General features: G+C 32.7%; 2 protein-coding genes and 1 long non-coding RNA gene across 3 annotated transcripts; all 3 read left to right on the forward strand.

Moving 5' to 3' along the window:
* Nucleotides 1–3,362: 3,362 nt before the first annotated feature.
* LOC136982646 (F-box/LRR-repeat protein 12-like) lies at nt 3,363–16,992 on the forward strand. The gene is given in 8 exon segments (XM_067279207.1): nt 3,363–3,591; nt 6,789–6,833; nt 6,835–7,000; nt 8,385–8,648; nt 11,566–11,832; nt 11,934–12,100; nt 15,656–15,858; nt 16,559–16,992. Coding segments are annotated over 8 exon segments (1,584 nt in total). The 5' UTR covers nt 3,363–3,471; the 3' UTR covers nt 16,911–16,992.
* A 3,774-nt stretch (nt 16,993–20,766) lies between these two features.
* On the forward strand, nt 20,767–22,109 carry LOC136982651 (uncharacterized). Its single transcript, XR_010881914.1, has 2 exons — nt 20,767–21,710; nt 21,787–22,109. It is a non-coding gene; the product is annotated as an uncharacterized lncRNA (long non-coding RNA).
* A 320-nt stretch (nt 22,110–22,429) lies between these two features.
* On the forward strand, nt 22,430–24,424 carry LOC136982640 (zinc finger MYM-type protein 1-like). Its single transcript, XM_067279193.1, has one exon. The coding sequence runs from the start codon at nt 22,430–22,432 to the stop codon at nt 24,422–24,424; it is 1,995 nt and encodes a 664-aa protein (XP_067135294.1).
* Nucleotides 24,425–24,461: the final 37 nt, after the last annotated feature.

The following is a 24,461-nucleotide window of genomic DNA, read 5'->3' on the forward strand; positions in this document are numbered from 1 at the left end:
GATCGGGAGTCACGATGCTTGAACAAAAGGAAAAAAAGGAGCTGGCGTTCGACTGTTCGTGCTCCCGACGGACTCTCCCGGGAGGGGAGCAGCCGGCAGGCCGCCGATTGTTTAACGTCATTAGTTATTGATTCATGGTAGTTCTTGAACAAAAGAAAAAAAGGAAGTGGCATTCGACTGTTCGTGCAATTTCTTGCCTTTCAGAGTGCTTTTTTAAAATTTGTTTGCAGACTTTACCGCGAGATGGCAGCACTAGCAACTACGGTGTCGTCTGCATGAAAGCATTAAAAAAGTATGATAACTTAAAAACTATGATAACTTTCTTACTTTTCGTCTCCGGTCCAAAAGTAGGGTACCGTTGAACTCATCTCGGTCCCCTCAGTTCAGATATACACTCAAAGTTCCGAAATTCCATAGGTGGTAATCTATAGTATCCCAACACTAAAATTAAATTTTTCTTCTTTTTTTTAAGAAGCCGATAAAACTGTGATTAATTATTAATCTAATGTGCTAAATATCTTACTTGAAGCACTGTTTTGTACGTTTCCTGATCAGACAATTGTTTATGTTATATTTTAGGATGGATTTAGGAATTTCGAGGCCTTCGAACTAGTAATCATATATTGCTGTCAGATATATAATTACTAGTTACAAGCGAACCTGATAAAAAAGTAGCCATTTTGTAAAAATGCAGCGCCCTCTATAGTTCATGAAAACGCGAATACTGGTGTAGGACCGTTTGTGGTCCAAGAATATCCGACTTAGGACACAACAGTAGTGATATTTAGCTTCTCCCCTAACCTGTCTACGCAGATTATCCATTATCTAAAATGGAAAAGAAGTTGAAGGATCGCAGACTGCATCAGAGCTAGAAGGAACAGAGATGCTTAAGACAAAAAAAAAAAAAAAAAAAAAAAAAAAAAAAAAGCCTTTCAAGACTGATTTGGAAAGTGTTATAGATCAACGATGCCCAAACAGCGGCTCTTCAAGAGCTTAATTGTGGCTCAACTAATAAAAAGAATTTGTTAAGTTTTAAAATTTCACAATGGTTTTACATTATTAAAAAAACGTTTACTTCCTGAAATCAAGAGAATTAGAATTAATTGAGATGGAAGAAGATTAAGGTCTCCAAATGCTACATAAGTCAGCAAAATAAATCAATGAATTTAGGAAATGTCTACCAATAATTAAGTACAACAATTTAAAAATGCAGCATATCGTTCTTCATATGATGGCAGAAGTGTCTATCTTCAAAAAGAACTTATTTTCAAAGTGACACGGCTGACGAAAGTCCGGTTCATTTTTGAGTTTACTTCCTATAAATATACGACTCACTAAGGAATCTAAAACGTGCAGTATTTACATACAGTAGTAAAACAAAGCCAATTTACTTCACTTCTTGAACAACAGATGGCAGCCTATTCATGTAACAAGCTGCCATCTGTTGATGAACAATTATACTGATTTGTAGGAAAATAGTAGATTTTTTAGTTGTGCAGCTATTTTAATATTTTTTTTTTTTAAATTAATTTTTTTCCTATAATAAAGTGAATTTAAGACAATATCATATCGAGAAAAAATTTTAATATTTTTTCGTATATTAAAATAAATTAGTTTAATATTCTAATTAAATATTGAATTAAGTAATTTCATTAAAACGCCCACCACATCAATAGAGAATTTAAAGGACTCTAGGGGCTCAATTGCCTAAGTTTAAAGGCCCGGAATGGAAACAGTTGTATGTAAAACTCTGTTTAAATGGAGCATTCGAGAAGATTCAACTCTAGTTCGAGAGTGAAGGGATCAACTCTATATCCCTGACACACAAGCCTATATATAGGCCGTAGTCATAGACTGTATAATAAAATTTTAATTATAAAGTCTAGAAAATTAATATACGTAATTTCAAGTGCATAAAGAGAAAAAATAAACGTGATAATCGGAGATCAACGTGTCAGAAGGTCTAGTGGTCTCCTGGGACTAAGGTCTCCGGGGTCCATTGCTTATAACACTGTTCATAGCGTCAAGATCAGGACCGTGCACAAGATTTTATTTAATTTTTTAAAATTATTTTCAAATGGGAGGAATTAAAAATCCTCAAAACTACCCGTGTGCATAGCCTTTGCTCAAGTCTATAACGTCTGTTTGGTAAGTTAACTCGTAGTGTAAATAAACACTTCAGTTTTAACATGTTTATATAAGACGTTCGCAAATATGGCTGAGAAAAAAGGGGATATGGAATTAAATTAGAGTTGTAATCCTACTATTGAGGTCCATATAAGCTCTCGACTGCCCTGCTATCAGCCACAACGAATGAAGCACACGTAAGGGTGGACTTGTGGACGTTTTTTACTGACTCGAAGAAAAATCCCTAGCTCCCTCCTCTCGGCGGCCCTTCTCTCTCCGCCGTGTTATCATCAAGAAACGAATACGGAGAAGCGCTAATGATACTTTGAAAGGGAAGAGTAAAACGTAATTACTAAAAAGGAGCCGTTTAACAACCGACATTAAATTCAAAACAAGAAGTACGGAAGGAAATGCAGACGGTGATGTACAAAACAATTTGGAAAATATTTTTAATGCTGCAATATAAGCTAATAAAATAATATTTAGTAAATAATTACAGTTAGTAACACTGTCTTACCCAATATTCGTATTTACGTTTTGCAATTTCAAATATTTCTATATTTTTAATACAAATATACCTAAAAGTATAATTAAAGAATACGGCCCACATAAATGTCATTTGGGCTTAGAAATACCAAAGGTCTTCCCGCAATGCTGGTCCTGAAGGCCACTCTCTTACGCCAGTTTTCATTTATGGGCAAATTAGAATGACAAATTATTATTTATATTTAATTAGGCCTATAATATATAAAAATCATTATGAATTATGAATTTATGAATTAAAACTTCAGATATACTTTTTAAAAAATATTTTCGTTGGAATTTCCATTTGATGAGGATTTCCTACTCCAATTTCTTAATAAACAAAGACCATTCTTTTAATAATTACTTTTAAAATATAACATGAAACCTTTAATCCTTATAACTCTTAAAAACTTTAATTTAATTTAAAATCAATTTATATCTGAAGATAAGTTTCATGAGATGTGTTAGAAAGGAATTCACTAATTTGAGAGGTTAATTTAAAACCCAGTAACTTCTATATGTAGTATTTAAAGAAAATTAAATGAAATTTTCTATAAAATTCTCTCTTTTCTCAATTTTTTAACATTACAGTTTATTAGTTAATTCGAATTAGGTTCTATTGTAGTATGACTTAACGTTTCAGATTAGGTTGGAGTGGAGCGAATGTTACGTTTTTACCTAAAAATAACTTTTTGGCTTTTACTCCTCCCACTTTTCTTCCACCTCGACTTGTCCTATTACTTTTGTAATTAACCAAACCTTGGCTTTTTTCCCGAATTTTTTTCTTTTCTGATTATATATTTGAGTGAAAGACGAACAATGGACAGAAGAATCTCAATGTGGGCCATAACCCAAGATGTTTCCACAGCTGTCATTGCCAACCTTAAAGATACGGGTGGAACCGGTAGCATACATAGTAAAAATGGAATCCCAAGAGCGGTAAGCTGTATCTCCAGTAAAATTATTTCGTTGTAATTACCGAAATTGGGAGTATTTTTTTTAACGACAAATCACTTCGTATAACCAGTTGTAACAGTATAAATGAGTAAGTTTCACTTATAAAGGTAATAAACACGACTACAAAAGTAGTTTAATTAAGTAGAAGTTACTTTGAGGTAGCATATTTTTAAATATTTTAATTAAGAAACTAAAAGTAACTTTTACTAAGAAGAATGTTTCTAAAGTCAGAAATTATTTTTACTTACAATCCGAATCCTCACTGTTTATCTCGAAGTCTTTGTTAAAGTGTTTGAAAATCCTTATCTCGTTTATCTCTTACAAGTTTTCACTTTCGTTGGAAAATTCCTGAAAATATTCCTGAAATTGTTTATAACTATAACGGAACGTGTTTCTGTTTATACTCAATGACTCACTTTGTATTACTATCAATAATAATAGAATTAAGAAATATTAATTGAAAACATTCATTTTTAAATCCACCAGTGACGTATTCAGATACGTTAAAGGCGTGCATAAAATTATTTTTAAAGATAAATCTAATATAAACATATAAAAAATATTATATATAGACTTATTTTTCTTTAGGAATCTTTATGTTTAAGAATTTATTACAAATTATTTTATTTGTACAGTATATTTTTGTTTTTATTCACTCTCTCTACCCTGAGGGCACTAAGAGGGTCCTTCTTTAATCAAGCCATCGTGGGTTTGGCCACGATCGTAATGCCCGTAACAAGAGACGGGGCCCGAAACGGGACGGGACGGGCCATTCCCCGAAAAATTCCTGGGGTTTTCGACCCCCCTCCACAAAATCCTATTCAGTACACATATTAAAGCTTGAATAATTTGCTTGAATTGATTACAAAAAGCACAGTTGATGTTTGGGACACCCTAGATAAGGTTATAGGACTATACTGAAATGATATTAATGAATGTTTTGTAAAGGCTCTTATAATGTACTTCACTAATCATCTTTTTCGGTAACAGAACAAAATGGAGGATATTTATTATTAGATTTTTCTCCTTCTAATGCAGTGTTTTCAACCTTTTTTTTTTTAATCTCACGGCACGCTTGAACCTATAATTAAATTTCCGCGGAAAAAATCACGTGATTTAAAGTTGTGTTTGTAAACATTCTATGGTCATATTACTTGCCACTTGACCTAATTCTTTTTTTGTTTATATTTAATATAAATAAAACAGTATTGTTGTTCCTTCAATTGATCTTAAATTAAACTATATACACAATCGACTTAACTTCTTTAAATAAACTTCATTAATTTATATTTTATATTTTTACTCTGCTTTGCTTTGAGTTTTAAATATCCTAAATTAAAAATTTCTTGTAATGATTATTAAATTGTTAAAATTTAGAGGAAAAAACGTTTTTCTTATTAATTTATCCAAATAATTGATAGGGTGATCTAGTTCCTTTATAATTGCGGATTAATAAATAAACAGCCGGAGTAACCAACCAAGCCGTTGCTTTTAGTTGGTTATTTATTGATCCACCCCTTTACTTTCCATTATTTATAAAGCTTGTGTGAAAAAATGTATATATAAATTGATTTCTTATTAGCTCTATTTTTCTCGTTGTTTATTAAATAATATAAATAAACATCATCAGCCAACCTGTAATATATAGAGCTACCACCAACCAAAGCCGAAATTAGCAAATAATAGCACTCTAATAGCAAATTATCTTGTAATTTATAATTAATATAGTCGTTTCCAGCCCGATAATTTCGGCTTTGGTTGGTGGTAGCTTTATTAAATAATAACTATAAAACCAATTTTTCAAAAATGTTTTATAGCAGGGATCCCCAAACTACTTCCAGACAATTAAAAATATATTTTATTTGCTTAAACAATTCGAACTGAAGCCATGGGGAGAGGGCCATATTTACTTAATCATTTAAAAAATTATAGACATTAATTCCCACTGTCGTCAGTCTGTCCTTCCTTAATCTCGAGAAAGGAGTTAGATACATGAAAGTCGAGACCAGATATGGAAATATTGGGGATAGAAGACGCCGCTTAACTATACAAGAACTTCTAGTTTGTACAGGAAGTCACGATATTTCAATTCCAAAATTTTTCCTGAAAAGGAGTTAGATATATGACTGGCATGACTCTAATGCTAACAGGAAAAGTATGATGTACAAAAGAAAGATACTACTAATTTGAGATGGAGAGAATATATTTTAAATTAAATAAATTTTTAAAAATGCGATTAAAAATTGTAGCCCGGAATTGTGACGATGTCACAATAAATAATTGCTCGTTGTCTTTACTAATTTTTCAGTTTTTAATTCTTTCCTCTCTGCGAGCTGTAAGTGCTGTAAGAGGCAAGATTATTTTTACAAATTATACATAAATCTTTATTATGAAACACTGTTTACTTAATTGATTTATTTATTTTTAATTTGTTTGTTCAAGTATGCTTCAAATTTCTAAACGAAAAAGTGGCTTATACTAATCTGACGTTGTTTAATACTTTTCTAATTAGCTCATCCTTTACCCCAGCTAACTCCATTGTGAACCTGGCCGAACCTACTGTGGATCAGTAAAAATGGCCTCTTAGTGCTAGAAGGCAGAAAGAACTTTTAAAAACTATTTATGACAATAAATAATTTCACCTTTTTGTTATTTCGCGCATTGCTACTTTAAAATAAAGAATGTAAATTATAAATCTCTAAAATTATATCATAGAAAAACGTTCTTATTTTTTCTTTTTTGATTCAGACCAGTGGATAAAACCACTGATGGACTGGCCGTGTGGAGTTTTCCGAGTTTTCTTCGTTTCTAACACCTAAATAGGGGCAAATTTCCGATAAAAAGTCCTCCCAGGAGGCACTCCCACCTTGGAAGATCGCCTTATCCAGTCAAACCGATCCAATCTTTTTTCATTCAAAAATCACTACTCATCATATCATCTTCGATCTCTTTTTAAGGATTGTTCCATTGTTTTACGTATGCAAATTTGAAAAAAATTTCTCTAGTTATCTAGTCTAAAATTTAATTTAGAGAGAAATACAGTAAACGTCGCCTTTTACAAAAATCCTGGAAAATTGCCGCAAAGCGAGCTCTTATTCCTCATCATAAATTAAGATTACGCATTTATGTATACACTTTCGACGTATATAATATTAACAAAACTCATATTTTCTTTTCAGACAATCGAAAAACTGCCAGATAAAGTACTCCTGAAAATCTTTTCCTTATTTGCCCCATCGAGAAATCAGTCGTATCGCTCGAGTTAATAAAAAATGGAGAGTTATCTCCAGCGACTCTCGTCTTTGGACTCAAGTGTCGTTAAGACCGGAAATTTCTGGTCTTCACGTCTCCAACATCGAGTCATTACTGGCTTTAATCTCTGTCAGATTTGGTAAGTAGGGCTAAATAAAGCATTCGCACAATAAAAAAATTCAATAATGTAATCAAATGGATTTTGGGAGAAGGTTTAAGTCGTTAATAAAATTAACTAATGATTTTTTAAAATAAATCTTTACTCCCTGCAGACACTTTTTTGCATGAGAATGTTCATGCCCATCCAGACTAAATTCGGTACGAATTTAGACTGGATGAATTTAGACTGGAATTAATATCAAAATAGAATTTTCAAAGTTAAAAATAGAAAAATTAGTAATTAAATAAGTGAATATAAATATAATATAAGTTATATAAATTTTTCTTCTTTCTCATCACCCCCTCCTCCTTCTCCTGTTTGTTGTTTGTTGCAAATTTAGAAAGTTAATTCGACTGAATCTAATTAAAATAACGTATCAGATTTGTAAAAAAATATCTAATAAATTTTATAAATTTTAAAAATAAATAAATAATAAAAATTAAAGAAAAATCAATAATGGCTTGCTTTATATGCTCACACCTATGTTTAAAAATGACATTAAAATAACTTTTAGTAGTTACAACCTTTTATTTTAGGTAATTTGGCTGCTACAATACTTAAATTAGTTCAGTTTGACGGCTGGAATGTTTTAAATTATATTTACAAATAATAGATATATTATATAACTTGATCAGATGGTGATAATATAATAAGGACTTATTTCCAGGTTTTTCTATCCTTAGAACGTATTTAACGCACTTACTCTGACGTAACTTATTTAAGGCTCATCAGTAGATAAAACTACATTGTTCTCAGTTGTGTTTTTAATTAACTTTTGGACTATCCCTAACAATAAATTAACTTTTTAAAAAACTTTTTATATACATTAGAGAAGAGTGATTACTCCTGACACTCCCAATTGCAAGGAATTGTTAAATTTTGAATACATTAAGCGAATTTACAGGATTAGACTTAAACTGGAACAGATTTCCTTTCACTAAAGCAAGGGCAGGAATTCTTGTATTCTGTTATTTTTAGTACTTTCTACAACAACAAATGCCAGTTAAACTACTTCCTTTACTTAATCCGTACATAGACTCAACACGAAAATGAAAAGCTAAAACTTTCACTATTTATCCTTATTGTTTAAAAAATAATCATTAATAATAATATGCATAATTAAAAAATATATACATTTATAACAAAGGATTATTCACTAATTACCGAGTTATTTAGCGATAAAATCAAATTCTATTTTTGTTAAAGTTCTTGAAAATGTATGATCCTATTCTGAAGAATACAGTATAATTTAAAAAATACATATATAAAAATTTACTTTTAAAATAGCAAATGTTCATATTATTATATTTAAATTTCTTATAAGTTATATACGTATATTTATTATTAAATATATTTGTAACAGGTCCCAATCTACGATACATCGAGCTGCCCATTGAATTGATAACGCACACAGTCCTACATGAATTGGCCAACAAATGTCCAAATTTGACCCAGATGTTGTTGGATTTCTCCACTGCCATGCAGCTTCACGATTTTAGCGATTTACAAACGTTTCCTACCAAATTACGATCGATGTGTATTTGCCTGTCCGAGGTTATTTTTATGGAGGGATTTATGAGAAAAATTTATAACTTTATCAACGGTCTGGAAGTATTACATTTAATTGGTAAGGACAACTAATTTTAGTTAAAGCTGATTCTAATTTCTTTGGTTACGCACGCGACCTCTTGCAGATGGGCATTAAAAAATAATGCTTTTTCTATGAAAATATTCTTTTCCAAAAATTCTCGAAAACGCAAATAGATAAAATTAAACAGTTTTTTTGCATTAGAATCCTATTTAATTCTTCTATTAACTTACAGTTCAGAATTTTGAAAAACGAATTCTTTAATTTTCTACGAATTTTCTTCGATTTTGAAAATTCATAGAAAATTGACGAATTCGTTTTTCAAAATTCTGAACTGTAAGTTAATAGAAGAATTAAATAGGATTCTAATGCAAAAAAACTGTTTAATTTTATCTATTTGCGTTTTCGAGAATTTTTGGAAATGGACTTTCCCATAGAAAAATCATTACATTTTTAACTCCATCTGCTGAAGATTGCATGCATAACCAAAAAGGTTACAATTACCTACGTGTCTGAGACAGACTGCCCACGATAACTCCAGATTTCGAACTCGAACCCAGGTTCCCAAAGCAGCAAGATGTTGCCTTCGCCTCCTCGTCTAGGGTGAGGAGGGAAATGCATCATCTCTGGATTAAGAGGACATTCCTCATTTGGCTTACAATAATGCTATCAGTAGAAAAATCGAATTTTAAGATAATCGTTGGAATAAAATGTATATTGAAATGTATATTGCTAAGTCTTTGTTAAACAGGAGTGCTGCCAAACATAAAAATGTTTTTCTGAAATATTCTCTGGATATTTCAGAAAAAATAATTTTGTAAGTCTATCACTTGTTATTGGAACGTAAGGGAATTGTTTTGCAACCGAAAAATAAGCAAGAATATTTGAGATGAGAACATGGAAGAATCAAACTTTTTCTTATATCACATAACGCGAGGCCAGATGTGTCGTTGATTATTCAACAAGAATTGGCTAAAAATACGTTTTACTGTGGTCCCATTACGATCGTCTTGCCACGTCAATCTGTAGCGGATATTATTATCGTTGTTGTTATTCCATTTATTCACAAACTAGAAAATGCTATTGAGAAGAAAAAAGTTTTAATTTATTACGGATATTCGGGAAAAAATGTCAAGATAAATTAACAATAGCCTCTATAACAAATGAGAATTGGAAGGTATTAGATAAGAAAAAGATATGTTATTAGTGTTACAAATGGAAGGTTGGTTGACAACGTAACACTTGGGTTACCAAGGGGGACGACTACCGGAAAGACTTTCTAAGAGAAAATGACATCTATTTAGGTGTTAGACACGTGAAGACAACTCAGAAAACTCCACGTGGCCAGCTCTTTCATCAGATGTAAGTGACCAGCTACGAGTGAACAGTACAGTAGAGAGTCGTTGATCCGAATCAATTGGGGACTGGGGTTGTTCAGATTAGTGATTTGTTCGGATAACCGATTATGTACGAAAAAATATATTAACCTGTCCGATGTTCAAATTTTTTTCCGTTGCGTGTCGCTTCGTGTTGAATTTTCGTCGATTTTAAGCCTAACGAAAATTTTTATAATAATAATCGAGGCTATTGTATCGTTAAAAATTATTTCTTTATTTTGTACAAACAAAATAAATATATTGAAGAATATAAAAACATAAAAATTATACTTTAGAAGTAAATCTAGTATCAAAAACGTTTGATTCAGCACGACACAGTCCGACTGAAAATCGTTCGGATAACAGGCGATTCGGATTACCGGGGTTCGGATTAACGACTCTCTACTGTAGTTGTATCCACTCAACTACTATAAGGAAATTGCTTGTGATAAATGTTAAGTACAGTAACTATGTTGTTGGATATCAATGCTGTGTTTTATTCATTCGAGAAGTTTTTGATCATTTTATAGAATTTTAACCAAATGTCCTCTATTTTGGCTAATTTAAATGATTAAAAATAACGTATTTTTAAACAAACTGAAGAAATATTTTATTGATTTTATCTTAAAATTTATCGTATCATTTTGTGATAGCTATATAAATGAAACAGGTACAATTTTTTTTTTCTATATTTAATCTTTAAAATAAATTATCGTCAAATTCGTTGCAAATAGTCGGCATATTTTGAAATGAAGCCAAGGTCTAACATAATAAGCCTTTCATCTTTAAATATTAATGCATAAAAATTAAATTCTTTTGCAGAAAACGCGACAAGTTTCTATTTAAAATTGTATATAATATTGGATTGTTAATCTATTTTCCAATATTATTTTTAAAAGAAGCTTATCGATCTTGCTTCGTTTTAAGATGATTTTATTATTAAATTATTATTTATATGACAAAAATTACAGAAAACGTGAATTACTAATATACTTATGTTGTGCAAATGCTATCAAATTTCTTTTAAAAAATTAATATTTAGGTTTTACTTTCAACCTGAATCCTCTTGATAAAGTACAGTATAAGAACACGAATGCGGGCTTTTCACAAGTGGCTAACGTCAGAGTTGAATGTAGGATCTCCTACTACCAGGTTACAGCTTAGAACCTGAGATTTTTTAATTTATTTAACACAGAAAGAAGGACCTAGTACAAGTCTAAATTAGGTCCTGATTGCAGCATCATTTGGCCTGCACCTGATATCTACAGGGGGCCTCAAAAATGTTTATTACAAGTGTTTTCGAGGCTTTTAATTATTTATTATAATGCATTTCTTGTGTATTATAAATAACATCCTTTACTTGTTATCATATTTTATTATTTCAAAATAACTATTTATAATACAATTTTTAATATAATGACAAAAAAAGTGTAAGTGATCTTTTCACTCGCTTAGAAAAAGTGGCTTTGAAATACAAGGAAAACTAGAGTTGAAATATTAAAAAAAAGATTATATTTGTGATTTTTCTGTAAGGTGGCAGTATTATCTTAATAACCTACAAAATCATCTTTATTTTTCAGGAACTTACGAAAAAGTAGCAGAAGAAGAAGAAGAAATCTACGAAGTAATTAACATTCACAAGTTGAAGAGTGCAGTTCCTAATCTACGAGTAGTCAATCTATTTGGCATCATTTTCGTTGATGACAGCCACGTCGAAGCTTTTAGCAGTAATTGTATCCAGCTGGAATGCTTGGCCATTAACTATTGTAGCAAAGTAGAAGGAAGCACCCTTAAAGTGCTCATGTCAAGATGTAAAAAATTAAAGTGTCTTCTTATGCAACAAACTTGTAAGTCACTCCCGTCAAATAAAGTATTGTTAAATCTATCCAAAACTCGTATAAATACAGAAAATAAAATATGATTAATTAAACTTATGTAATTATTTCAGGTTTGAAAAGCGAGAATGTAATGGCAGTAGAATGGGAGAAAACAAACTTGCAAGAGTTAGATATAACTGCTACCGATCTGTCAACAGAGTGCCTTATAGATTTATTAGTGAGAATACCTGCATTGAGATACCTGAGCGCTGGACAACAAGATGCATTCACCGATCAGGTGAGATACATTCGATGTAAATATACCATTTAAATGTACTCTCAAGTGACTATAGAGTGAAAGATACTTGGCAGCACTCGCTATTTTTCGAACTTATTTAGTTAAATAGAGAGATACTATTTCCGCGACCTCGATGGTACCAAACATTCTATATTTAGGAAGAGGTAGCGTTAAATCTATTTTTGTTCTGGCAAGTTTAAATATATGTTGAAACTAACGTATAAATCAGAATTGATCATAAAAGCATATCTCTGAGAATATTACAGGCCCAATATTAATTTTATATTTAATATTTCTAAAGCTTCCTGTATATTTAATCATTTGGATTTTGATATTTTAAATAATTAAAGTATTCAACGCTGTCTACAGACATTGAATATTTAGCAGTCTAAATGCAGCCAAATCAAGTATGGCGACATTTCAGGATATGAGAGAGATATTTCCGTAAAAAATTAGACCAGAAGTAATCACTATGGCACTTTTGGCCTGTAAGTAGCAACCATTTTATTTATACAAGATACTCATTTTATAATGCGATGCTAGGGATGCAAGAAATGCTGTTCAATATGTTCAATTCTGAAGTTGTAAAATCTGAAGGCGGTGAACAGTGAGTGTTCAACAGCCAGGTGTAACTGATCTTGTGATGGTTTTCACATATAGTGTGATAAATCTTTTATGCCTGCTAAATTCGCAACATGTCCTCGATAAACCATACTTATTAAGTGACCGTACAACCAATAATCACACGGATTAAGACCCGAGAATGAGGTACGAAACGCACAACTAAACACTCTTATCCGTGAAATGTTGAAACTGTGCAGCGCCCAATATGTGGAGGCGTTCAATCTTGCATGAAAGCGGTTGATTCAAGGTTAAAATACTACAATAGTGTCGGTATCTCTGAGCATTTTCTGTGTGGCTCAGGTCACAGAGCATGTCACAAACTCATTGACACCAGCTTGAAGCCTCGAAGAAGCTTCAAGGTGCTATCGAAGTTGATTTCGATGTCACCTTCGAAGAAGAATGATCAATAACGTGGCTATGAATCCAGAATTTCCGTTTATTTTATAAAGCAGCTTCACAGAAATGCGAAGTTCCAGCATAGTGATAGTCATCGTAGCTGATAGAAATGACTTTCAACAGTTGTAGTCAATTTTATACACAGAACAAGGCCTTCAACACCTGTACTTTTGTAAAGACAGTTGCCTTTGCAAAAGTACAGGTGTTGAAGTTTTTCGTTAGTTACAGCACCAAAAGTGCCATAGTAAGAAATCATTCTTACATTGTGGCACCAAAAGTGCTACAGTGTAAGAAATCATTACCTTTTATTTTCGAGAGTTTTATGTAGTTAGCATTATTATTTATTTTTTAGGACATTTTATTTTGTTTAATTAAAGGACGAAAACTCCATACCTTCCTAGCACTCCATTCCGTTTGTGTTGTTTTCGAAGTCCAAGCCTGATAATTGATCGACCTCTCGTTTTTTGTTTATGTAACATCGCTTCGTTAGGTTTACTTCTGGGCTGATTACAATACTAATGAGTTTCGAGCTAATTTTTGTTTTTACGAAAATGTCTTCCGCGTGTCCTGAAATATCACCATACCCGATTTCGATGTATTTAGACTGCTAAATATCTCTTTCGATAGCGTTAAAATGAGGTATGTTAATTACGATCACCTGTTATTTTACAGTATACATAACACCGAATTAACACATCTAGAGGTCCTAAGGGTTAAATTTATATAACAAAAATAAAAACAAATGCTGGGCACCGTGAACCCTCCAGAATATGTTTCATACTTTCTAAGAAATCGATGATACGGAATAGCGCGATTTCATTGGTCAGGTATTGAATTTTCATACAAGAATTAATATTTTTCAACAAAAAATAGTCGTCGACTTCTGCCTACACGAGAAGATAATTCAAGACATCCAAGTTTTTTCTGTTACATAATCTAGTGTAACAGCCGAATATGAAATGATAATCGGCCATTTAATTAAATATCACGGAAAATGAATCAAATGTTTCAATTCGGCATCCTTGGAACCCCTAAAAGTATTTTGAGCTCGCTAGTAACTTTCTTATTTGAATGCCATCTTTCCACTGAAAGACAGAAAGGAAAGCCCTGTTGTGAGTGGAGGGTTGAAGTTAATCGATCAAAATTAGTCGTTGACCTCCTCCTGGAGGAGAGGATGGATAATACCTGAAAAGTTTTATTGAATTTACTCAAACCGTGTCAAAACGTATAAAAGACAAACTTTCATTTAGGTATGCAGAATTAATTTAAAATTAATTAAGTATGTCCGTAGAGAATTTCTTTAGAGATGTATTAAGGAATTGAAAAAGTTCAGAGTTCAAAGTTTTTACGTTTTGCAAATGATGGCAATTTAAAAATAGATGAAATTGCACATTTTAACTGCTTAAAATCCCTTTACTTTCCTTTCTTCATTCCTTTGTCTTTAGTCTTGTTCTACGAAAGACTTAGAGAAACTCGAAATTTCCATGGCTTCCGTGAAAATTTAACAGGAACATAAAACGAAAAAGGGAATACTGATAAACACGAAAACATTTGAATGATATTTAAGACATTTTACCCCAGAAACCAGTCACTTGAAGACTTATATCGCTACTTCCTACCCGTAAATTGGTGCTAGTGCCATCCGAGACGTTCGCTGATTGGTTATTGATGGCAGCAAGTTGTATTTTACAAACTTTCGGACAATCGATATAAGCTAACTTTCTGGTCGCGCAACGCGTTTCGCGACGTCAAGATTGGCCAACGGACCACTTTGGGCAGTGAAATCGTGTATTGTTCGCCCACAAATCACAAGTTAGTAAATTTTATTAAATAAAATTTAAAACATATTTTGTATTATAATAAAAACATAATACAGGCATAATTTAACTTTTTTGTTCCTAAAGCACTAAGAATGCGTGTTTCAATCTCCATTTAGGAAGAATTCAATTTGGCGACTGCTCATTTACTTAGCTTGAAACTTCTGCTACCAACACTTTTTCTAACTTACTATATCTATTCTGGTTGCAATATTCAGAAATTTGGCAATAAATTACATCATGGTATGTGAAAATTAGCCCTTGATAAATAGCAATGGAGAGCTAATCTTGCACAAAATTTATCTTCTTAAATTGTCTTAGTTTATTTATATTCATGTAGTTTATTATACTTGACTTTAGAGTGTTTTTAGAGTTCGATTCCTTCTTTCTACTTACATATTGGTACCTATAAATCATGGTGATGTTGATTTTTATATTGAGCTCCCATATTCACAATAAATCAAGTGCAAATGTAATTGTCGGGTATTTTAAATGATATATATACATATATTAAATATATAATATATTCATTTATTTATTTATTTAAAATCGGTTTGTTGTAGGTTTTCAAAAATTATTATAGACGGAATTATTTCTTTACATGCAACTTAAACTGTTATGTTTTCATTTGAATATAATTGCATGAATTTTACTTTTACATTTTTCTTTGTGAAATTAGAATAAAAAGTTTAACGGAAAACCATTTGAATACTTCCAGGTGTTGAAAGAATACATGGAAAAAGGAAATTTTAAGAGTTTAGTTTCCCTCGATTTGGATAAAAATGAAAATATATCCGAGGAAGCACTTTTGAAACTCATTAAAATTCAGGGACCAATGTTGAGGGGTCTTTGTCTTTCTGGGTTGCCGCATCTAACTGAAGCCTTTTGGAATGTCATTTTGCCCTTAATGCCTCATACTAAGTGAGTGTTTTATTACTCTAATATTTAAATTATTCACACATCTATGGCTTAGAAGAATAAGAGCCAATGTCATGGACATTTGTCTTTAGTATTGCCCCTTATTCTTCCAAAACACAGATAAATATATATACAGTCAAACCTGTTTTTATGCGGGGGATAGGGACCGCATTAAAAAAAACGCATAAAAAAAATCTCACGAAACTTCACGAATGGCTGTAAATAATAGTTTTCGCAACACAATTAAAAAATATTTTTTTTATGCGGTCAGCAGGGACCGCATAAAAAAAGTCTCACATAGAAAATAACTCAAAACCGTACGAAATAGAATTTATTGACAACAGATGTCAGCACTTGACTGCATCGTCTGGTCTATCTTCTGTTTTACATATTTTTGTCCAGGTGGTGTTTTGTTGACTTAAAAAGTAAATTATTTCATTTTTCGCATATTCGTGCAATAATATTACTATAATAAGTGCATTTATGCTATAATAAGTTTATTTAGCTATAATAAGTCAACGTAAGACATGACGAATCGCACGAGACTAGTCGCCAACTATACCGCACAAATTAAAAATTCGCATTAAAAAAATCGCACATAAAAAGAGCGCATAAAAACAGGTTTGACTGTATATTGATATATTCGAAGTTAGAAAGATAAAAATCGAGATTTTTAAAAATAATTATAAAATATTATTTTCAGAATTCTTGTTATGGGCATGCCAGAAGGTTGCTGTCAAAAATGCCAAACAAAGATTCACGTGGATTCTTTAGTTGATTCCATTGCTAATAATTGTAGCAAGATAGAGAGACTCGAGATGACTTGGGATCCTACAACCCTTCGATTCAGTGACCGAAGTTCCAAAGCTATAGATTCCATCCGTGTAAAATGTCTGCGATTAAAATGTTGGGTTCTTAGTGATGGAAAATATTGCGAATTGGTTAAGTCCAATTTTGAAAGAGCGGACAGACATACCGTAGTCAGAACCACCACCAATTGCCACGTGACGTTAGCTTATCTCCTCACCCATTACAAAGATTTAATTTTTAACTGATTATATTTCTTCTTCGTTTTCTTTGTAAATGTACCCTTTTATTTTAGAAAAAAATTAATAAATATTTGTTAATACCATCGTTTACATTAACTATAATACTTTAAATTCAAATTCAAAAATGCATGTTAGTAACTGTAAAATCTACTCCAAAATTACTAGTTACGTGTGTAAACAAATTAATGCTAAAATTAGGGTTTCGTATTTCCACAGACATGAGCAACAATGGAAATTTTAAAGGTAAACCTAGGCTTTTCGGGCCTTAGATACGTACAGTATTTCAAAGATACCAACGTACAATACCTCACAATTAGTTACAAGTGGAAGAGTATATTTAAAAAAAAAAATGTTTTATGTTACAAGGGCCTCGTGGGCCATGCTGCGCCAACATTGTGGTAAAACGGTAAAATAAACACAAGAAAATGGTGCTCGTAAAGGTGTTGTATCTTTGGTACAAGAGATATACAATAATTTTTAAGCATTTTATTATACGTGGTTAAGTGTTGATTTGAAATGCATTTTTATGAAGAACAAATTTCAGAGTTTTATTATAAAACAAAAAATCCAAAATTAATTACTACCTTTCATCAAGGCAGACTAGTTCCATTAAAAATTGGTCGAGTGCAACGGCAGATTTAGAAGGTGCAGCTTCAACTCTTTTCTGGGGTTTTTCCTGAGCCAGGTACTGTACCTCAGATATTAAAAAAATTTATAAGGTATTATCCTCTAAAAATTTCCGCATCCGCCATTGGACGAGTGAATCATAATCACTGGTAATTGATCGCGGGTTTAACGTCTGATTAACAGGTCGACCGCGTAGAGTTTTTCATGTTTACTTTCACGTGTAAAACATCTAGATAGGGATCAGTTTTCAATAGAAAGTCCGCCCTCACCAGGGGGGACTTCCTATTGAAAACTGATCATCCCGCTTGGCAGTTTATCCAATTTATTCCCTTGCCATATCTAATCAAATCAAAAATTAAATGAGCGTCACTTAACCGAATTAATTCCAATTAAATGCATTAAAATTATTTTTATATGGCTTTATCTGTTAAAACGGTTTTATCACTAATTTAATTAACATTGTACGGAAGTTGCATAAGTTTACAGATGGGTGTCGAAAGTGATCCTGGTGGTTGTAAATTGAGTACTGTGCATTCCAGTAGATCCTTTTATTTCCTGGCCTATCTATAGTTTTCATAATTATAAAAGTATCATCTGAAACTAATAAGTTTTTGTTAAATATATTTTTACAAAAATAAAATTATTAAATATATTTTTAAAAATAATAATCAACAGGATAAAAGTAAAAACAAAATAAAATATGTCAAAGCTGAAAATACCAAACGTGTACTTAAATAAATGTCACTGTTTTGTTTTCATTATTCTTTATTGTTTATCAAAACAATATACAGTACAGTATCTAATAATTCAGAAACTACTTTTGTTTTTGTTTTGTTTTTATATGGCAACGCGACACTTGAGTAATCTACCGAAAAGGAATGCTTTCCGAAGGACATTCTAGGGGAAACTTGTCGCTACTTAATGTTATAAACATTAAAAAGTCGCGGAAAACTCACGTGGCCAGCATACTGGCGAGACGCGAACCCACGATCAAATAATAAAATTTAAAACAGAATAAAGACATTCTTATTAACACACGAGATGTAATTGAATAATTTGAAATAAATGTATGAGACTCGTAAATGTGAAGCTCGTGTCAAATGGCTTTGCTGACCTGTATGACGGAATGATTTCAATTTCCAGAGGAAAATCATATTTATTTTAATCCAAAGTTACAATGATTGATTTATATTATACAAGGTATGATTTAAATAGATACAGTAAATAGACGAGCAATGAACGAATGCATCGCGCGTTTATTGTATGAGATGCCATTATGTGTTGCAACGTATGAGAAGCAAAACTGAAAATCGACGGCCGGATGGGCCAGGCTGTTAAGACGTCAGCCTAGTCACATTGAGAACCGAATTTGAATCTGGCGCTCAAACCCAGTAATTTTTCATAGGTAGTCTGTGCACCAACGAGAACTGCCCAATCTGTATGGTCAAGGATGACGCAAGCCACTATTTTTACGATTGTCCAATAACCAGCAGTGAAAGGAACGAACTTTGTCTTCTCCTGAGCGAGATAAACATCACTTGGCCATGTGGCCTACACGATATTTGGAAAAACCGGGAAATTTATCGTATTTTCAAAAACATAGCAAAGAAAACTGTAATGACCAACTGCAAACTTCTCCTGGGAGAAGCTAATTGACTTACCTAACGGGCTTTTGGGTACGGGCCAATTGTCCTTCCCCTCCCTTCAATATCTCTGAAAAGGTTTTGGTTAACCCTAGGCGTCCCCCTCTCAGGCTGGGATAAGACTCCCACTTCGGGCATAAGCACTGCCTTCCTGTTCTCTTGTGTAGGCCTACGTTCTCTCCGGGCATCAAGCTGACGCGCGGATACTGTACTTTCATTTTTCTGTGATTTCCCACTCTGTTGCATCTGTACTCGTCCATGTACAGTGCAGTACTTATTGTAAACTATTTCAGTTGTACGTTTTCTCCCTGGTTGTGCCTCTGTCAGGTACAGGGAATTGTAAATTATTTTACAGTCAATAAACATGAATAAATGATTGAATGAATAGGTAGTCTGTCTCGGATATGTCGGGCTCGTCAAGTAAATAAGTCACAAAATGACTATATATACAGGAATCAAAGTTGCCGATTTTCGGGGATCGATTTCTCCGCTCCCAAACACCCGAAGAAATATTTAGTTCGAAAGAAAATTGTTTACTTAGGTACTGCGCAAACTTTCAAGGTTTTTGTAATGAGATAAGCAATTAAAAAGTGCAAAAATCGCCAAAAAGCTATTTTCTTCTTTTTCATACGGATGCTCGTAGAGAAAAGTACTACTGGGACTAGAAAGCTCAAATTTTAAACTTAAGCCTTTCTCGTAATCAGTGAGGTAGGTACTTGCAGAACTTCCGGGTCAAAGTTCATGGGGGTTTCCCATAGAGCTAATTTGGCTTAAGTATAAAAATAAAATTGCATGGGAACAAATGAATTTTATTCAAAACATTACTCAGAATTACGAAAGCTCAAATTTAAGTGAATTAGAACTTTTATAAGAATTTTTCTAAACGGCGCACAGTGCGTCGTGAGACGATTCTAGCAGGACTTAAGTATGTAAACTAGTAAAATTCATTTTTATAATAAAAATTCTTACTTACATATTGCATCAACTAAAAATTGAAGTATCGAAATCACATTCGGAGTTTGACTTGGAGTCATTTTGTACTACGGTCACGCTCGGTGCTTTTAGTAATTTTAAAACGTTAGCGGTTAACGGAGTTTTTTCTTCGTACTAAGTGATCTAAGGTTTGTAATGAGAGGATCAGAAGAAATTAAAAGATTATCTAAAATATCTATATTAGTGGGTCTATGTTACACTAAATATCTCTATTATAGTTTATTCTAGGAGTTTTTCGGGAATAATTCTCACTAAATTTTTTAAATTCCTTGTGTCTAGCTTCTTGCACTTCTTCGGACAATTGTCCCATTGGAATGAGAAACGAAAATATAATTTTTGATCCGTGTATTAAAACTTTGTGAAGAGTGACTGGCATGGGATACCAATGATAAAGCGTCATAACTCCGCTGTTTCCTTCGTGTAGATTTCGAATTTGCTTGTAGCCGGATACCAGTGCTTGTAATATAACCGAAAATCAGTTCTATTAGGTTCTTGTTAACACCGGTTATCTCTGCAGTAAGAGTAGCATTCGAAAAAATTTTGATGAATTACCGTCGTTGGTGTTTTCACCACGTCGCTTGGGAGTATCCAGTCAGGGCCGGCCATCGGGGGGGGGGGGCGGCGGATGCTACGCACCGGGGCCCCGCGATTGAGGGGGCCCCAACATTATCAAGAATGCACACGAAAACTTGACAATATTCCTATCGTTATCAGTATGACGAAAAGTACATTTTATCGTAAACATTATTATTGTAGATCTCTGAATTTCGACAATCTTTAAACTAATTCTCGATGATGCGAATGTTTAGTTTTTGTTATTTGATTCGGGGAACTCCCGAGGATCCCCACCTAAATTCGACTTTTTAAAAAAAATTTCAAAACCATATAGCCCGCGTTAAGAAATGAAAATAATACTGTGGCCGTCGGCCATATAAAATTATACGATTTATGTATTCGTTTGTCATAAAAATTTGTCTTTCCACTTTTTTCCCGATACTACAAATATTCGAGTAGAAAGTAACCGGTTTCGACTTATTTCTACTTAAGAAGTAGTTAAATAATTAAGCGATTAGGGAATTGGGGACATAAACAAAACCCCGATGAAAGAGCCGGAATATTACTTAAACAAAAGCTTAACCGAACCAATATACAGCCGAGTATAGTGGGGACTGATTTCTTCGAAATATTGTATTAGATGTAATAAAGACAAATTTTTCCAATTCGACGAGAGTGACCGAAAAGTTGTAAATTTTGGAAATTTCCGTGGACAACACCTGGTCCTAAAACGAATTAGTTAGAAAACAAATGACTTTTAAGTTTAACATATTTAGATTTTTACGGCTATGGTGAGAAACGTTTAAAATTTACAACAGCCCTGTCGCGTCCTTTGAGATATACTAGTGATGCGACAAAAGAGGTATTTGACATTGACCGGTATCAGCACCCTGGGGATTTGGCAGTCCTCTGCAACCGTCTTCGATTCCATCCATTAGCCACTGGTAGGGAGCTATTTGACTAAGTACATTGTTTTAAAATTTTAAAAGTAAAGAATATTTTATATCTTTATGTACTGTACGTTTCTTTGCAAAGCTATATTTAATTATAATTTTCTTTAAAAGTATATTCATATAATTGAAGAATATTTTGTATGTACCAGTACATCCACCACATATTTTATTTCACCGAGTAAGTTTTTATTATTTTACTTTTAATTGTAGCCCTTATATCGTGGCTAGCGATTCGGAATGTAATCGTGATATTAAAAATGCATTTAGAGAAGTCTACGGTTTTTACTGGCTTATCGAATAAACGATACGAATGGAGCCTAGACCATCACTGACGCGCAATTGACTGATTGCCCCTGGATGTCGGCTTCTTACAGAAACACAGCTTCCCTATCATCAAATGTCACGGCACGCCCCTGGTATATAATCGTAGTTTTAATGTTTCTTTTATAATTTCTTCTATCTTTTTTTGTCTGTCTTATTTCTGGAACTTTCGGTCTGACTACAGCCTACAGGTGGGTCCTATTGACAAAGCCGGCGCTTCCTTTGTTTTCCCTCTGTAAGGTGTTGACCTTACAAGTGGTATTACCCGACCGCACGTGGGTCCAATTGACAAGGTCGCGCTTCTTTTGTTCCCACTCTGCTAAAAGATCAATACTTTACAAGGAGCCTCCGAGAAGTTGTGAGAGTTCGAGTTCAGCACGAGAAAGAAAGACGTGTCATACTACAAAACGTTTAATTATTGTTACATCTAATCATGTCCATGCCAAGGAAATATCCCTCTGGGTGTCAAAAAAGAAAATTAGCAGAAAAGAAAAAAGTAGAAAAGCTAAATTTCAAGAAATCACAAGTAGATCTGTTTTCTTGGCTACGAAGTAATTCCAGCAATGAAATTGTTTCGACTTCAGAAGTTACAGTTCAAGCTTCAACTGGAGAAGAAAGTTCCGCACAAACTACACAGTCTTGCAATGAAAATGTTGAAACTGTGAAATTCGTTGAAGAACCGCATGTTTATACAAATATGATCGAATCAGAAAATAACGTCGAAAATGACAATAACGAATATGATCAAATGAACATAAGTGATCCAGATTTATGGCCAAGTATTATAACTGATAAGTTTCGAATGTTTTGTGTTAAAACCGGACCTGTACAACACAAAGGAGTTTTTGCTAAGAATGATGAAGGTAGGTCATTTTCCACTACGTACTACTTTAAAAAAATGCCAAATGGTGAAACCCAGCTTCGCAGCTGGTTAATTTATTCAAAAACGCAAGACTCGGTATTTTGTTTTTGTTGTATACTATTTTCTAAAAGAAGAGGAAATGAACAATCTACACGGTTTATAGGTGGCTATAGTAACTGGAGAAAGCTGTCAACTGTAATTCAAGATCATGAGCGTTCTATTTGTCACTTTAATTCGTTTATTGCTTGGAAAGAATTACTAAAACGACTAAATTTATGTTCGACTATTGATGAAACTAATCAAGTTAATATAAATAAGGAAACGGAACGACTTAAATTACTATTTCAAAGAATTGTAGATGTGATTCTATTTTTAGCATGTAATAATCTTCCACTTCGAGGAACCCATGAAATAATAGGAACGCCTAATAATGGAAATTTTTTAAGTTTAATCGAATTTTTAAGTAAATACGACTCTGTGTTAATGGATCATATAAACAGAATAAAAAATTCGAAAAATAGAATTGTGCATCATTTAGCACATAGATCACAAGAACAAATTATTTCTGCGTTAGGAGATGAAGTCCTTAACAAAATTAAAAACGATATAAAAGCAGCCACATACTATAGTGTCCAAATGGATTGTACTCCTGATATTTCCCATAAGGAACAAACTTCAGTTATTATTAGGTATGTAAATTTTGAAGAGAAAAGATTAATTATAAATGAGTCATTTATAAGGTTTATTGAAGCAACTGATGTGACTGGAGAAGGACTAGCAAAAACTCTATTGAAAACATTAAGTGAGCTTGATTTAGATATTATGAATTGCAGAGGGCAGGGATACGACAACGGTAGCAACATGAAAGGGAAATATAAAGGTGTACAATCTAGAATAATTGCTCTAAACCCTCATGCAATATATGTGCCTTGCCTATCACACTCTTTTAATTTATTAATTTGTGATGCCGCTTCCAGCAGTATATATTGTAAAAATTTTTTTGGGATATTGCAACGTTTATATTGCTTATTTTCTGCATCTACAAAGAGATGGGAAATTCTACAAAAACATTTAAACATTACTCTTAAACCATTATGTGACACTCGTTGGGAAGCCAAAATAGATTCGGTTAAAGCAGTGTATACACAGTTTGAACAAACTTGTAATGCCCTAGAAGAATTTATTTATGTAAGTAACGATAATACAGCGGTATCCGAAGCTAAAAGTCTATTGGATTCAATACAAGAAATGCCATTTATTTTATGTTTAGTAGTATGGTTTGCAATGTTGTCTAAAATCAACGCAATCAATATACTATTTCAAGCAAAAACAATTATTCTTGAGTCGGCTTTTAATTTAGTCAATAAAATTAAAACTGAAATCCAAAATTTAAGAACAAAATTTAACACATTTTTAGACGAAGCAAAAGTGCTAGCACGTAATTTAAATATTTCAGAACATTTTCCTGAAAAACGAATACGAAAAAGAAAAAGGTTATATTCCGAAATAGCAGAAGATGAAGTTATAGAAAACCCGGTAGAGGAATTTAGATGTTATTTTTTTTAACACTCTAATTGATACGGTTATTGTACAAATAGAAGAT

Source organism: Centruroides vittatus, unplaced genomic scaffold, assembly GCF_030686945.1.
Source record: "Centruroides vittatus isolate TY-2023 unplaced genomic scaffold, ASM3068694v2 contig_858, whole genome shotgun sequence".
NCBI lineage: Eukaryota > Metazoa > Arthropoda > Arachnida > Scorpiones > Buthidae > Centruroides > Centruroides vittatus.